The sequence below is a fragment of the Cataglyphis hispanica genome, chromosome 5 (genome assembly GCF_021464435.1).
Source record: "Cataglyphis hispanica isolate Lineage 1 chromosome 5, ULB_Chis1_1.0, whole genome shotgun sequence".
Classification (NCBI taxonomy): Eukaryota; Metazoa; Arthropoda; class Insecta; order Hymenoptera; family Formicidae; genus Cataglyphis; species Cataglyphis hispanica.
In genome coordinates, this window is record NC_065958.1 from 1,254,763 (window position 1) to 1,272,171 (window position 17,409).

Sequence of the window (17,409 nt, forward strand, 5' to 3'; positions counted from 1 at the left end):
TTTTCCCCCTTTGCGAGAAATCGCAACTTTCAACCTCCGGAGTACGGATTGTTCGCCACCTTTGTTCTCTCGAATTTTTCACACGCTCTCTTTTTCTCTCTTCGTCTCATACTTTCTACCCTTCCGTTTCTGTTTCCCTCGCGCGCCTTATCCTCAGAAGCAGGACTAAGACTTTTTTTCACTTTCCACATGTTTCATGGGTATCAGCCGACTCGGTAGGAAGATTTGCAAGTTAAATGGCATAAACGAGAAGGCTGAACTGCTATTTTTTAACTCTCTATCTGCTTTGCCAATCCGCCCGACAGAAGACATGTATTTTCATCTCAACTATCGAAATTTCTTTTAATATCTTATATGTAAAAGCAAATGTTGAAATTTTTATACTTTTGAAAAACAATATTAATTCATTTTCTTCCATTATAGCATTTCTAACTTGTTAAGCTCATTAACTTAGGTGAAAATAATATTATATTAATTTATCTGATTATATGCGAATACTCGTTCACGCGAATGCTAAAGGCGATTTGTGTCACACGCAGCGAATAGAACCTGCTCGCGAATAACATCCACCGCAAGAAAATAGATATAAATAATAGTCCCCTCGTGACGCGCGTGCCTGCTAATTTATTTCCCTATGAATATCCGTAAAGGCACCCTTTCCTTCCATACACCCGAAGACTACCGGAGCCGTTGTCTTCTGACTCCGGTGGGCGTTGTATGACCGGGACATTAAGACATTGTTCGCATGATTTACACCGCCGATTTGCATTCACGCGTCGGCCATATATCAGGCGAATGCTATGCGTGAACTTGCGCGCTAGCCCGCTCGCACCTTTGCCACTCACTAAACTCTATTGTGAATTCATTACTTTGAGGAGACATCGCATCTAGAGAGCTTTATACGCGTTATACTATAGATATACGGTAAATAAGATTTTAAGAATCTTGCTATGTCGAAGATAAAAGAGATGTTTTATAAAATAGTTTTTATCGCATATAAAATAATCAATTTCTAAGAAATCTTTTTTTATTTTTCTTATTTTGAGAAAAATTTGTTGTATTCTTTTTTTTTTTCTCTTTTCCTTCTCTAATTTTATTATAGAGATATTTAAATTACTTTCTTATATATATCTGAATCTTGAAGATTCTGAAAAAATTGATTTTATGACAGTTGAATAAACATTGATAATGTCACAAAATTATCTTTAAATTCTTAGAAAATTTTTTATTAATTTTAATTAATATAAATATATAAATCTAAATATAATATAAATATTATATGTGTTGGGCGCAAAAATTTTTATAACACCCCTTGTATAGTGTATATGACATGCCGCAAAAATTAATTATGATAGAAAAAAATACAATATTTCACAACTATTCTTTATGGTATCGCTTATGTCCGTAGCACTCACTCTGACGAGAGATCAACTTATGGAAGAATGTAATTTAACGAAACACAGAGTGGAGAGAGAAACGCAATGACCCGGAAGAATATTAACGCAAGCGTGTTTCAAGAGACGTAATCCTAAACCTGTTCTTCTCGACATCTAGTTCGTATATGTAGGCGTTTATATATATATATATATATATATATATACACACATATACATACGCGCAAATTCATACATACACGCGTACATCTTGCGCGGGTGGCTGGGAGCTCACGTGCGAGCGAAGCATCCTTCGCCCAGGAACTGAACAGCCACTGATGAACTTGAGTCATCGATCATCCAATTAGCCGGGCGATCAATCATCCCGCTGCCATTTGCCCCGAGCCTACCTACGGCCCTCGAACGGGTTACCGCTTGCTTACAAGCATGGTCCAGCAGCATCCTTCCGGCGTGGCCCGGCGGCGCGTTTTACCCGCTGGACGCCCTGCCGGGTTCCTGTAATCAACCCTTTTCAACGCGCTCACCTTCGACGTAACATTAACTGCTCCGCCTCCTCTGCCTCTGTCGCGACGCGACTTTTTCGTCTCACCTCGAGGTTCCTGGCGATCAATATTTTCAGTGACATCACGGCACACAGTAATTATGTATCATAGGACGAGTTTGGCAACGCTCGACTTTGCAGCTATTAATTTGAACACACTAGAGTGAGAATTTTATTGTAAAAATAATAATTATCAAATGTTAAGAATATATAAATCCAGCTGACAGAGTTTTACTTATATAGCAGCGTAAATAACAGTTTTTATAATCGTATACTAAGAAATTATACGTTATTAAAGACATGGATATGTATTGTAGAATTCCTATAATAAATTATTAAATTTATTTAATAATATTTAAATTTAAATTTAGTTGCAATAAAATATTCCAAGTGTTGCATGTGAAAAAATTTTACGTACATTTATTAGGACTTTGTCTTTAATTCTTAAATGTTTGAGACACAAGCTAAGTGAAATTTGATAAAAATATGGATACTCTGAATGAATTTTATAAACAGGTAATCTTATTTAGATGATAGAATAATAATAATAATTTCTTCTAATTAATCCGCGTAATATTCTGCATCAAATATCATACATAAGAATACATATGTATATATATGAAATATACATAACGTCTCGATATCTGACGCTTCGAAGGAACGCCACCGTAGGCGATCGACAAAATACATTAACTCAAGATATACGAGAGTGAAGACATTGGAATCGGTGTGTTCGCCTTCGTCTGGCAGCGATAGTCTTCCTTCCAACATCCTGCTCGTTACCGTGTTAGCACGGTAACGCACTCCGCGTAAACTACGGGGACGCCTCTTCGCTTCTTCGTTCGAAGGGGAAATGAAGACGCGTCGATACACAGGCCGATATATCGGATAATAATGCGCGCGATATGACGCGTGAGTTGTTAATTCGCGCGTCGCGTCCGATGCACATGACGCGAGCTCGCGAATCTTCCGCCCTACGCCCTTCATCCCTAGCGCGCACCACGCTCTCCCGCCTTCTCGTTCGTCTCTCCGATGTTTCCGCGCGACTTGCCGCCAATAGCTCGATCCCTCCCTTACGTTTTTCCGCGGAACAAAAAAATTTCCCGCTAAATCGACCGCACTTGACCCGAGATATTGCCCTCGCAGTTGCCTTGATGCGATTAAAATCGAGATGCGGTGCGTTATCCTTTGGAGATGTCTCGAGATACAGAGTTAGATTTTTTTAACGTCAAATTGTTTTAAGGCTGGAATTTTTTTCTTACAATAGGAAGTTAAATTTTTGATAAATCGATTGTTTTTTTTTTTTTAATGTTTTTGTAATGAGGGGATTGTAGCGAAATTCCAATGTATATTTAAGGGTTTAATGAGAAATTGACGATGCAATGATATTCTGAGGATCGTAAGATGCAAATTGTTGGTCTTGAGGATGGATAACGGGATGAACCGGCCCCAAAAATCGGAGGACGAGCCTCACACTCTCCGTATAGCCGCGCCATGTTTAATTTATGCTGATAGATCTTTACATTCCAAATTGGCTTTTAAGCTCCATTTATTTAAAGGCACATCGAGCTCTACGTAGGTAGCGACTCGCTTATTGGCTGCTAGCAGTGCATCTACCTGCGAACAGCCGCGCCGGCGCGCTCTCTCTTCTTCTCGATTTATATCTATTTCCATAATTTCCTCTTAGCTGATAATTCACCACCGTCGACGCAACGTTTCCTCTCCTTCTCTTTCAGAATACTCACCACGGAGCGTTGTTATGTAGATACAGGAACTAGTGCGATCCCTCCATCGTAATTGCCTGTTTCTTCGTCGCCCTCTACGGATTGTAATATTGACAGCGCAACATTTTATCTAACATAATAATATAGTTTTCAGTATTTTTTATTTGTTTTATTAATCAGAGTATTAATCAAAATTTATAGATGAGATTAAAAAGATATATTATCTTATAATTAATGAGAATAGATAAATAATATAAGATTGGCTACTGTAAATTAATATTTTGATTACAAAATGAAATAAATATATTATTGTTAAGCAAAAAGAATTGATGAGTTGTACTCTCAAATATTATGAAACTCGATGCCGATGGTTACCATAACAGAAACGTGAGGTAACTAACTTTCAAAGACTCGTTACGCACGTGTTATATATTTCCTTGGTAAGGAAAGATATCCCATGGACTCTGCTCGTCAAGGTGGCTCGTCACGTGTATGCGTCTCTCGAGTACTTAAGTTCTTACGCTTACGAAAATATTTCCCGAGAAGAGCAGTACGGTAACCAGAGCCGCGTTTTTGGCTGGCTGCTGCTACCTTGAGGTGCCGGGCGGAAGACGATGCTGGGCGGAAGCCAAGGGTGGCTCGAGACCACCCGTCGCGCTCTAAGCCGATAGGCCGTGAATCTATGGGGTGGGCGCGGGAACGAAAACCTAAGTGTCGGGCGGAAAACGTCTCTTTAATGCTCTTAGCGTCGTCACGCTACTTCTGCGAGCACCCGCTTTCTGCGCGACTCCTCTTCCTCCTACGCCGAGTAAATATACGTCGGCGTTCAAATTACAGCGAACGTCCGAGCGAGAGATTCCGGTGGTTGTTCCCTATTCGCCCCATAAGGTATTTCTAGAATCATAAAAATAATAAATTATGTAAAAACGGAAATAATTGTGTGTATAAAATATGCTGAAGTATCCTCCAAAGTAATTAAAATTGTGAAATTTTTTGCAGAAAGAAAGAGAGATCCCTAATTTTTATAAAAATAATTCCATAAATTAGACAATCTTCTAAAAATTTGTGAATTTTTACATAAGTAAAATATAAACTTTCCATATATAGATTAACATTATATAGAGGGAATGTCCGTAATCTGTATTAAACCACATTCAAAAGTTATTTTTTGCCGACTCAATCTCTGCTTTACTTGACTTCTCTTTTTCTCCTTCTCTCTCTCTCTCTCTCTCTTCTGTTAGAGTTATCTCCCTATGAGCGTGTCCACGCGATTCACACGTTTTTGAAAGGAGAATTTAACGGTGCCTTCGCACCGGCTTCGACGAGGCAATCCCACGTCGACGGTGGTCCCTGTCACTGCGTGCCCGTGACAGCCGGCAATTAACAGCTCCGGACTCTCTTTCTCTCTCTATCGGCGTGCCCTCGCCAGGCGCTAACGCGGAGCGCTAGAGCGCCACGCTAGACGTTCGCTTAAATAATTGTCCCTCGTCGGACGGTTAAGACACCGATTTGCTGCCGACATGTTTTCTCTTCCCCGTGCCATCGTTTTCTCTTCCTCCTTCGCTCTTTCGATTCGGGCGGGATCTCATCACCACCCGCGACGCCAGTCGATAACAGTCGTCAATTTGGCCGTCGTGTTTTCCGATTATTCCCGATTTATTCCAGACTCCCACGGGATGCTCTCTCGCCTCTACGATTTATCTTACGCGCCTCAAGAGCACCATCGAGAGGATGGCGGTAACCAATCTGCAGCCGTGCTCAATATACAGTAGCAAACGTACTCTCCATGGCGATCAGCTGATCCATTCGTATCAATTTTCTTTTGCATTGGAGATTTTTTATCGATTCATCTCAATTACGAGAGAATTAGGTGGCTTGAAGACGTCTTCTCGTCTCGGCGTCTGTGACGATGGCGTTTAAAATGATTACCATTCCGATTTAACTTCCTTTCTACCTCGCCTTGGAAGTCTGGTACATACTGTTCCCAGGAACGAAGAGAAGAATCGTCGTTAGACAAATGGCATGTTTTATTTGGCATTACGACTTTTTATTTGAGCTCCGATTACAACGTATAAGGGTGCCTTTCGCGAGGAACGAAACGATCTCGTTGGTGTGCCTTCAGATCAACGTCAGACAATCTGCACTGTAATGGCACAAGTTACACGAGCAATCGTTATTCTTTAAGTATTTGTTGTCAAAGAATGACAGTTTAAAATAGAGAAAATTTCTCGATTAACAAAAGCAAATAGAACTTATTTTTTTTGTGATGGTAAAATTCATTTACAAAGAGTTGCGCGTTAAAACAATATTGAATAAAATAAAATATATAGCATATATAAAATAAACATAAAACTATTTTATAATTTTTTTTTGTTTATGTCTTTTTTGTGTTTACGTCGAACTATGAAATCTATATTTTATTATACTGAGTATGAGAACTAGGGCTACAACTTTTTGATATTATTAAAGCTGCATCCGCGTATTCGTCGGATCGGAGGTAACTTTGAACGCGCCGGCGATGGTTCGGCGTCGTGATGGAGATATTACGTCGTGAGGCACGAGGCGAGGCGCGGCGTTCTGATGACGGGGTGAAAAACGAATAAACGAACGAGCGTTGCTCCCCTTCTCCTCAACCTAACACGGTCATCCTAACTTCGTTAACCGGCAGTACACTGTTTGTACGGTAATCGTACGCGAAGCGAGAGGAACGGATGGAGGGAAAAAGAAGGGTGGACTCTGCCGCTATACCACGACTGGACCTCTTACGCGCTGTTTAACTTATCCATTTAAAACTCAAACACGCGAAACAATTAATTAGTAATTAACGCTGCTCGGAGCAAAGAGGATAGAGAGAGAGAGAGAGAGAGAGAGAGAGAGGACAGGTAAAGAGAAAGACAGGTGGACGGCTGTGCAAGTGGATAGGGCGTTCTTCTTAAAGGGTGGCCGTTCTACCACCCTCAAAAAGGAGGTATTGAATGAGTAGCAAGAGGCTTCCGCGCGAGTGCAAGAAACTTTAAAGTTTGAAACTTTAGTTCTGCTGTTAGCTTCTAATTAGCGGACAAACAGCCGGCCTCTGGCATAGTATCTATTGATAGCCTGCAGAAAAGAAATTGTAAACCAAATGGCTATTTACACGTTAATTTTTTATCTGATTTTATCTATTTAAAGGGCAAAATGAAGGGTATATCAAGACTTATTAATTTTAACGTATTGTTAATAATGTATTGTATTATTAGAAAATCATTCAAGATTTCAAAGGGAGTAAAAAATGTTTCCTATCGGGAACAGTGAGAAAGAGTGCATTCTATATTATTTTATATTGTTTTTTGTACATTACAATTGCTATCCAGTATTTTTGTATTATCCCATTCATATTATTACTCGCTCCATGTACAGTACTCTGTAATGTTTCGGAGGAAACGTAATGTGATCGACTTGAAAACCGCTGCTTTCGCAACCTCCGTTCCTTTTCCCTCTTCGCGCAGACCTCTTGCAGATTACCTGTCACTCGGCAGCCAGATTAACCGCTACTTGCGGCATTATGAAAACGTTGGCGTTACCGCTTGCGTTAGTAACGTTTCCTCACGAAACGACAAACGCACTCATGCCGCAGGTTTTGCATGGACGGCAACCTTGTATCGGTCTTGAACGGCGGATCGCGGGTTGGCAGGGGTGGGGATTGCCTGGGGTGGCGAGTCAGGTCATCGTTGGTGCGAGGGTTTCAATATGCTTCGACGGTAGTTACAGTACCCTCTCCGGACCACCGCAGATCGGTCTAGGCGGTGAACGGGTGGGTGGGGGAGAGGTGGTAGAGGAAGAGGAGGACTATCGTGCTGCGGTATCGGTCGCCTTGGTTATTTAGGAAACCATATCAAAGTTTGAGTTGGCTGCCTGCCGCTGCTGCGCACCCTCCTATCGGCGCCCCCGCCTCTGGACAATGAGGTCTCTTCCGGTCTCGTCGAGGTCGCCCTTGACGTTCGTTACAACGCTGAATAACGGTATCTGAAGCCACTGGAATGGCGCTGGAGTGTATGAGAAAATGCGTTGCGCACGCTGTAGAAATTTGCCGCTCCGAGCGGATTGCTTTCGTGGATATCGAGAATATCGAAAATTTACAGAATAATAATAATTTGTCTCAAACTCTCTCTTTGCATGAATTCAATTATTATTTCTTAGAAACTCTTACATTATTGAACAAAGCAATTTACAATATTTTTCTATTTAATTGGTAACACTTTTTTATTTTACAGAGAATATAATTTTTTTATTCTACATTTTTTTAAATTAACAGGCAGATAAAAATTTATTGTGTATAATATATTATAAAAGACTTGTTTTTACCAGCAAAAAATGTTATCTTATTTTTAGTAATAATATTTCTAAAAGTATAATTAAATGCAACATATGCATATATTATAAAAATAAAATAATTTATTAAAGAAGGAGAAAGAAAAAGTGATGTGTAGAAAAAATAAGATATATTGATTAAGCGATAACGAGCTGACAAAATAAACACATGGATGAAAAGTCAATGTATATCGATGTTACTAACAATAAGCTCGCACATTTCTCGCGGCAGCGTACGAAGGACCAAATGAAAAGACGACGTGTTACCGCAGTGAATTGTAAGAGCGAGAAGAGGAGGCGGTTCTTCTAGTTTCCTGCCAGGTCCGCGGGTTCTTCAGGAAGGGTCTAGAGATTTAATTAAGGCAAGGCGACGGGTAGAAAGACGAGTCGCTACGTCGTGTAAACTCGAGCTCACCCGTTGGCCCCCTAGACCTCCCCTCCCCCCACCTGCCCTTTTCTCTTACCTCGTTTTCTGTCTTCGTCACTGAAACGAGTCAAGTCGGCTCTCCTTCTCCGCGCCATTCGAGAGGATCTCTCTCGAAAACTCGTGAGAACGCTGCACACGTCTAGAGCGTAGATCTTGTTCGGCCGAGCGTGTGCGTCAAAGTTCGTCAGGCTACTCGGATTTCCAGCGCCAGAAATTCCCTTCAAGAGGACCATGTCTTATTGCGATTTTCGTAAACTTTGTCACGACGTGAAGACATTTCCAAGTTAGCGAGACGTTTGATTAAATGGCACGGAGATGAAAGACTCATCGTATATTATATGAATTTATTATAATACAAGACGATGAGAGAAACTTATAAGCAGTCCTTTACACTAAAATATTATTATATTCTAACAAAACCATTACACGCCGCGTTTGATCGACCGGAGTAATTATCTCTCTGTGTAAGATTATAAGTTTCTTCTTAAAAGTTCTTTACCTTGCAAGCGTTGAACTTGCCGACTCTCTTTATTCAAAGTCCACTTCGAAACAGAGTGTGCAGGCATCATACACCTCGCGGTTTCAGCGTCAATAATTTGCAAAGGCTGCGGGGCAGATTCTAACCGACTGATTTCACGCATCTGGCGTTTGGTGGTTCAGTTTGGCCTGGTCTGTACCGTCTTCAAAACGAGAGGATCGGCGAAAGATGTCGGAAACAAGGGAGGAGGTGAGAGACACACAAGTTGGCGAGAGCGAAAGAGAAAGAGAAAGAGAGAGGAGAGATATAGAGAGAGAGAGAGAGAGAGAGAGAGAGAGAGACGAGAGAAAGCTGGAGCTGGATGGCGAGGGGATGGGCGGATGAAAGCAGAGGGCGAGTGCGGGCAGTCCCTGCCTCGCCGCCGTGGTGGTCCCGTGATCAATATTCCTTACCCCCTTTGCCTTGGCTTACCCCTCCGGCACGATACGGGTGCCCCTTACCTCGGGAAAACCCTCCTTCCATCCATACACCCGCTACCTACGGCCCCCGCCCCCTCGGGGGGGAAAACCCGGCAGAAACCCCTGAAACCCCTCTCGCACCCTCGTCTTAATTAGGAGTCTGAATCTGCGGCGGACACGCGTATAAGGGTAGGTCGGAGGAGGTCGAAAGGGGGAGTGTAGGGTGGATGGTTGGGCGATGGAGGCCGGAGCAAATCCGCAGACGAGCCTCGTGTCCGAGACATTATTCCCGACTTCGTTGCGATCGCTCGTCGTCACGGACGTCGGGGCCACCCTTTTTATTATTCCCCGAGATAAACACATTTTCGCGTCTTTATTCCGCCGCGCGGGGATCAACGCCGGCTTGCGTCCGGTCCATTTTCTGGACCGAAAGAATTTCGCCGTCGACTCCGTCCTTATTTAGCGCGCAATTAGCAACAACGCAAGCTGTTGTTCATAGTTCTTCCGTTATACAGGACGCCTTGGAAATTATTAAAAATTATCTTTGATACATAAATATATTTTTATTCGTTTCCGCAAAAATTCAGCTCAACATTTTTCACTCATACATTTTTGGTTATCAATTTTCACCTTTTTTTATGTTAATTTATATGTATTCTCATCACACTTTTACAAGATTTGTATTAAGCCACTTCTACATAAATTTGATATTAATTTAATTTTATGTAAATTATGATGAGATTATCGATTTTGTTGCATTTTATTCATGATATTCACAGAATATTTTCTATGAGCTATAAAAATCGTGCTAAATTTAATTTAAAGAGAAAATTATCTTGACAAAGTTTAAGAGAAAATTAGGAGTAAAGTGATAATGAAATGAGTAAAAGTGATAGTGTAATCGCATTGCTTCGAAATGATTAATTATAGTGAACGGACATAGAATTTTCAGCAAACTTAAATTTACACACACGCTCTCACGGACAGCAAAGATATTTACATGCGTGGTATATATAGAATAGTACATGGAGGGTAAGCGGCGGTGAGGCTGAACCGAGAGGATATTGGGGTTAGGCCATTCATTAGATTATGAGAATTCGGTGGTACTCGTCGAAGGGAAAGGAGAGGAAGGGTTGAGGCTCGGCTGCGCGATCGAGGACCACCCCACGTGCATTAGTCTGGGTCACAAGGCGCGCCGAGATGAGATTCAAAACGCATGCCAAGCGCAAAAAGAAATTAAATATCTTCACCATTACGCTTGCGTCAAAATTTTTCATTTTTATCTAACATTTTATGCAGCACAAATGAATAAAAAGTCATTTACCGAATATTACTTGTAATATATCAACGAATATGTGCAAACAGATTATTGAATTGAACCGCTCGTTTTCATACGAAAAAAAACAATAGAGGAATATAATTATATACTGTATGCGATAAAGTACAATTGTCTGTAAACTTTACAAATATTTGATATGTATTTTAAAATTTTTAAAAAATAACAGGTATCTTTCTTTTCTGTTACAGAGCCGTCCCTTGCGAGGCGGGAATATCCCCGCCAAATCATGAACAAGGTAAGTTCAAATGATCTGAATGAATACATATAATACGTATAAATTATAGTAGGATATAATACGTTTTTAGTTAATATGAAAGAATTATTATAATTACGTCGCAAAGACATGGAAATATATAATATATAATAGCGGTAATACAATTGGTGATTTATGACAATTATCTAAAATCATTTTAATATAAAGTATCTCGGTAATTGGATAAAGGAACATGTAGCGTCATAAGCGAGGATTTGCATCTTTTATCGAAGTGCCTAGCAAGTCAGTTACTAGGGAGGATCGATCTAACACCTTTAATTGGTTTTCGTGCGCCGCGACTCTAACATTGCGTGTTCATATCTTTAATTACCAAGGCCTGTGCTTACCGATCAACGAAATCTCTACACGAGCACTTTATGTTATTGCATACTAAGAATCACACAATGTAATCGATAATATATATCACATTTTACAAAGCGCACATTGCATCTTGCTTTTTCCGGACTAATTACTATTGTATTTAAACGTAGGTTTTTCAAATTTTTGGTTTTAAAATATATATTTTTTTTTCACATACATATTGCTTTTAAGCTTTCTTTTTCAAAGCATTGTCAAATAACGCTGATAAATAATAAAAATAAAATAGTATTAAAATGAGAACATAGAAGTATTAGGAGAGTAATATTAATTATTTAATTATTTAATTAAATAACTAATTATTTAATATTGACAAATATTAATATTAAACTTACAAATTAATAATTACGTTGAGATATATATATATATATATATATATTGAAAGATATTTTCTTGTTTTTTAAAGATAAAATACAATGCAATGTTAAAAGATTTTTCAAAAATACTTGACACATAGGGAGAGTCGTTTACATCGTGTTAGTTACGTGTTCCTACTTAGTACGTATATATATAACTTGAACCTCATTTGTAGGCCTTTTATGCGCCGTCTGCCTTTCCTCATTATGCATTGCACATGAGAAAACTTGCTTGGAATCTCTCTTCATCCCTCCATCTCTGTCTCTCTCTTTCCCACTCTCTTCCTCTTTTACTCTGTCGTGCTGGTTTCTCTCTACCATCTTCGTTCTGGGGATGCTGAACCATCACCTACCACCTTCTCCGTCTCACCGGCACATCGTTGCCCGTTTTGTACCTCAGCTTCTTTATAAACTTTTAATGACGGCAAAGCCTAATCGAGAGAACGAACGAACATGCCCGGCCTCGCGAAACTACCAAAGAAAATTGACGTTGGATCTCAATGTTCGATACTCAACCAGCCAACCGTCACTTCGAAAAAACATTCAAGCAGTCTTTTTACAGCGATAATTGCTGTGAGCGTAAAATTCTCTAATTATTGATTAATTTATTAATATGTTATACAAGAAAAATGCGAGTGAGATATTATAATTAATCATCAGATAATTGAACAATTTTCTTCAATATTATTTCTTTATTTTTTCATGTTATCTTCATATATAATTAATAATGAAACAAGTTTACTCTTAATAAAAAATATAATTTAGCAAGTGCTAAGAATAGAGAGTAGATTACTCTGCTGTATAAAATAACTTTACTTACAAGCATGAAAGAGAAAATACTATATTTAAATATAATATATAATTCTTTCAAATGTCAATTTAACTAAAAGAGATAAGAATTTTTAAACATATTTTAAGATATATATTTTAATTAAGAAGAAAAATGTTCCTATATAAAAGAGATTTATATCTGCATATTTATGTACTCCTCGGCACTCCCTTTTGTAAAGTATTAATACATTGATAGCCACTCGATAATCGATAGTCGCGATACAATATTACATAAAATATACCGTGATAAGTGCAAGCAGGAAGTTGAAGTTCGAGCTCGAGTTTGCGCGCGCGGAGTGAGGTGCTTTCGATTTGCAACAAATCATTCAGCGTTTACACCCGGCTGCCCGTCCAGTTGAATTAAACTTCCACCGAGAACTTCGTTCTCTGCTTACCCCGGCTCGGAGGTATACATATACACTGGGTATAGCTAACGGTCTGTACCTGCGAACTGCTTCTCGAAGTTCGCTCCCGGTGCCTTCGTGCGAAAGCAGTTAGCTGTTTGACGTAGCGCTATGCTCGTTACAGACATGTCGGAATTAACATGCCCACATACGATGTATGCGAATCGAACAAATTAAAGGGAGATAATATAATAATATTTGAAAATTGGATATTTTTATATGTTTATTTCTGAAACTGATCTCTATAACGCTAGAGTCATTAAGTTATATTAACTTTGTGAAAATATTATGAATCGAGAAAGGCTGATAATTAGAAGTATCTATTTTTGCAAGAATAATAATCATCTACTTAAAATTTATTAGCGGAAGTGAACTTTTGTATATAGAGGAAAAATATATATATCGATACATATCAATTGAATTTCTTTACGCACTAACGTTGATGTTCGTAAACTTACTCGAGCTATAGCCTTTCCTTACCCTCGAAAAAGGGAACGGTGACATAAACCCGTAACGTTCGACTCCTAAAGCACGATTAAACTAATCCTTACTTATTTGTTCCATGTTCCTTAGTGCGTACGTCCTACTACTATTAGATATATCTCCTGATCGTTGCTTACGGCTTCTTTGGGAATGGTCCTGCGGAAATTTAGCAAGTCCAAACTTCCTTTTGGAAGGTTGCTTTCCGTATTTCACGACTACTGTAATGATACAAAAATTAATAAATATTTCATGTATATTTCTTTCTTATTGAAAATCTCTAAAAGTAAAAAAAATTTTTTTAAACCATTAAAATCGCTTGATAAAGATTATAGTTGAATACAATTTGTCAGCAATTCAGCACATTAATGATTATATAATAATAAAATACTATTAAAATATAGTTTTGTAAAATGATGTCTGACAAATCTGACTGTTAAATTTCATTCGTCGCAAGCAGTACTCAGGAAATAAACGTATCAAGGGTTCTTTTCCAGAGGCGTTTAAAGGAGTACCCAGTGTCGGAGTGTATACTGTGCGCCATTTAGTGGCGGCACTCTTTCATAAAGGACCTTAATAAAAATCCCAATCTAAACAAGCTTAATTTACGTCCGCCACATAATTACCTACCCTGAGGCACGACTCCCCATCGCCCACTCCCTCCGCGGCTCGTCGCGAACTACCTCCGGCTGGAGGAAAGGAGAAGCAGGAGAAGGAGGATGGGAACGAAGGAAGCGCGCACGTCGAGAGCGCACTGAAAAATCTAAGAGGCTTAAAGCATTAAAAGGGTTATATAACATTCATTACCAGCGGGTCAGCCTTTGTGAAATTTCCCTTGGAAGCGCCTTCACTCGGTGGACACAACCTTCTCGCCCCCTTGATTTCTCCCCATCCAACCCTCTCCCTTGCAGCCCTTACGGTCGCCATCTTCTTCTAGACGAATCGCGCTCTCGCTCTTTCGCAGCATCCGGTATCCCTCGTCTCTGGGGGTGCAGAGTAGTCACGTGACCGTACCATCGTCCGGCACAAGGGGAGACGGGATGGAAAGTGGCGGAGAAAGGAGAAGAGAGAGAGAGAGAGAGAGAGAGAGGAGGGTCCGCCTCTCTGATGAAGATGTCGCACACGCCGGGGACCCCGGCGAGATTACTCGGGTTAGAACCTGCGGACCCTGGTCAGGGCACATGCTAATTGCTTTATTTGACATCAAGAAATAATGTACTGCTGTTCCCCGGTATGCCGTGCTCGGAACTACGCAGAGAAACGAATGTCCTCCGTTTTCTCCTCGCGTCCATTCTCTCTTACTCTCATTTCTTCGATTATTCCTATAAAGTTTCGATGCGTTCCATGAAATGGCATTCTCTCGAAAATCACTACATCTTGCTGAGTATAAAGATAAACATTAAATCTTGCATTAAATTCTTTATTCTATGAATGTATATAATAATTTCGCCTCACAGAATATGCGCGTAAATTAAATTGAGGATTTTGAATTATTTATAGAAAACATTTATATTTAATATCGAGTTATGTGCGCGTTTTATTAAAGTAATAATTTTTTATCGATGTAACTTTTCAAAGGCGACACGGCGCATCCACGCCGCGCCACGTGGAATGCAAAGTATAGAAGAGTCGGTTGTAAAAAAGACTTATTCTTTCACTTTCGAACGTTATGCGACACGGTGGATCCAATTCATGGAGCTACGTGATGCGACTGGTTACGTCAGGGAGGTCAACTAGAGGCCGGACCTAATAACCTTTAGTCGGGCCAATAAACATTTTTCCGGGTTACATATGACGGAATTTGTATGCCAAATCGCGTATATTCAGTAAACGGCGGTGCGTTCCGACGCGGGGCACGCGCCTCTCTCGTAAATATGCCTTCGGTTGGCAAAGTGTTATTGAGCGCGGGAGTAAGGGGAGAGAAACGGGAGGGAGGCTTAGGGTGTTAGGGTCGGTTCTGGGGTCGCCAAGGGTGCATTTCATCTTCGGAGGCGTCAGCTCGGAGACCGATCGACTATACGGCCGACGTTGGATCATCCATCTTTTATCGAATCGGACCTGATGGCCAGGTTCGCCGCCAACATCGCGGACTCGCAACTTTTGCCTCTCCGAAGACTCCGCGCATCGTCTGAGCGTATATACGTCCACATGTAAATAATGGACAGCGCTGTTTCGAAGCGGCAGCTTGTCAAACTTTCCACTCGCTTTGCGACGCGAAGCTTCTACTTTTCCATTTATTAATCGAGCATGACGTCAACGATGAAAGCGTTTTCATGAAATGAAGACGATCCGATGGCGATCGGAGATAAGTCTGAAGAGATCGTACCTGTAATATATTCGACCGCCGTAATACGTTTTCATCCGGTATATACGATTTAATAGTGATCAATGTTCCGTGGATTGGGCCATCCATCTCTCGTCGAATGGAAATCCGACATTCGGTGCCAGAAGCCGTTACAGCCATCTCAACTTTCGTCTCCGGTAGCGTCCATCATGTCAGGATAGCATACGCTATCCAAACCAAACATATATTAATATACATATATAACGGTATCCGTGAAAAAAGTTGAGTCAATGATTGATGTGTATATACGTTCCTTCATAATTCTTTCTACTGCTAATCATCAAAATAAGCCGTACAAGGAGGATAATCCTTTCTCGTTCGGCAAAGACATGAGAATTGAATCTTTTATTAGTTTACTTTATTTCTGTAAATTAAATGTCAGAAAATAAATTTTATTAAATACATAAGAGATTTACTTTAACCTTATTAAAATTTATATAATATAATTTTATATTATACTTTTTTAATATAAATTTCTTTCTTAGTGGACAATTAAATTCTTTAAATTACAACAGTGTCGTAGCGTTAAAAAAAACAAAAATGTTGCATTAACATACCTTATTAATGACAATTCAGTATACTCGTGATGTGGTTGATACAATGAACCGCGCGGCGCGTTAACCGAGAAAATGTAGCGATGCAGAAAACCGTGGGCAAGAGCCTTGCGGGGAGGGGGAAGAGGACGTGGGGCTATTTTTGCGGTTAGCGGGGAATAATTTAGGGACGGATAAGCACGCCGAGGTCGTGCAATTTGGCGCCGCGACGCCGACGTCGAGTGCCGACACGGAGAGAGTGCGTGCTCGTTTTCATACACTTTCTCACGGATGGGGACGAGACCGACGTGTAACGGAGAACGGGGGCTCAGGTGTTCCACGGGATAATAGGCGACATCATCCTTGCTTCCCCGATCTTCCCCTTCTTCCCCCCCCTCCTCCCCCTTCCCCGGTACTTGTATCACATCGTCAAACCCTGATCGATGTAATATTCACGCTCGATACACGTCCCAGCTTCTGTAACTTGCTACACTCCATACCTGCAAGTTTTCCCTCGAATCTCATCAGCGCCCTTTCGCGTCTTCTCGATACCTTCGCCGTTGATAATGCCATGACTGTAACGCGTCCGTTACGCTTCTTATCATTCATCATATTAGATTGATAAGAAAGTATAGTATTCCGAGCCTCTTCAAAACAATTTTAAAATAAAGCTCTATTATAATTACAATAGTCCTTTTCTACTCGTTTATTGTACATGTAATATAATATTAATGATTTATTTCAATAGAAAATATAAAAAAATATAAGATTAATTTTACAAAATTATATATGCCATATTATATTCATTTAAAGATATATTTTCTCGGAAGAGACGATCGCTGCTCGTATTTTTCGCGAAGAACGTTTTAACTCACGTTTCTGGTCTCGTCCGTCGGCCAACTAATGTCAGGCTCTTTTCGCGTTTGTAACAAGCGTAGGCGGCGGGGTGTCGGTTACTACCCCCGCGTGGCCGTATACTCATTGCGCGTGGTAAACACCCCTCTTTTGTTGGCGGTAGGTCGGAGTTAAGCCGAGGTCTCCCATTAGCACCGCTTGGAATTACAAAAATAACACTTGTCCCTGCAGCCGAGCGCCCACGGGCAGTCCAGTGTAGTTAAGTAA

The 17,409-nt window shown here is 40.3% G+C and overlaps 1 protein-coding gene across 6 annotated transcripts in view; it reads left to right on the plus strand.

The window, feature by feature from the left end:
* LOC126849752 (mucin-12-like) overlaps positions 1 to 17,409 on the plus strand; it is a 296,359-nt gene that overhangs the window by 217,932 nt on the left and 61,018 nt on the right. For all 6 annotated transcript variants that reach the window (XM_050591930.1, XM_050591931.1, XM_050591932.1 and 3 more), the window contains one exon: positions 10,897 to 10,943. In XM_050591930.1, the coding sequence (XP_050447887.1) occupies positions 10,897 to 10,943 (47 nt within the window). The remainder of the gene's footprint in view (positions 1 to 10,896; positions 10,944 to 17,409) is intronic.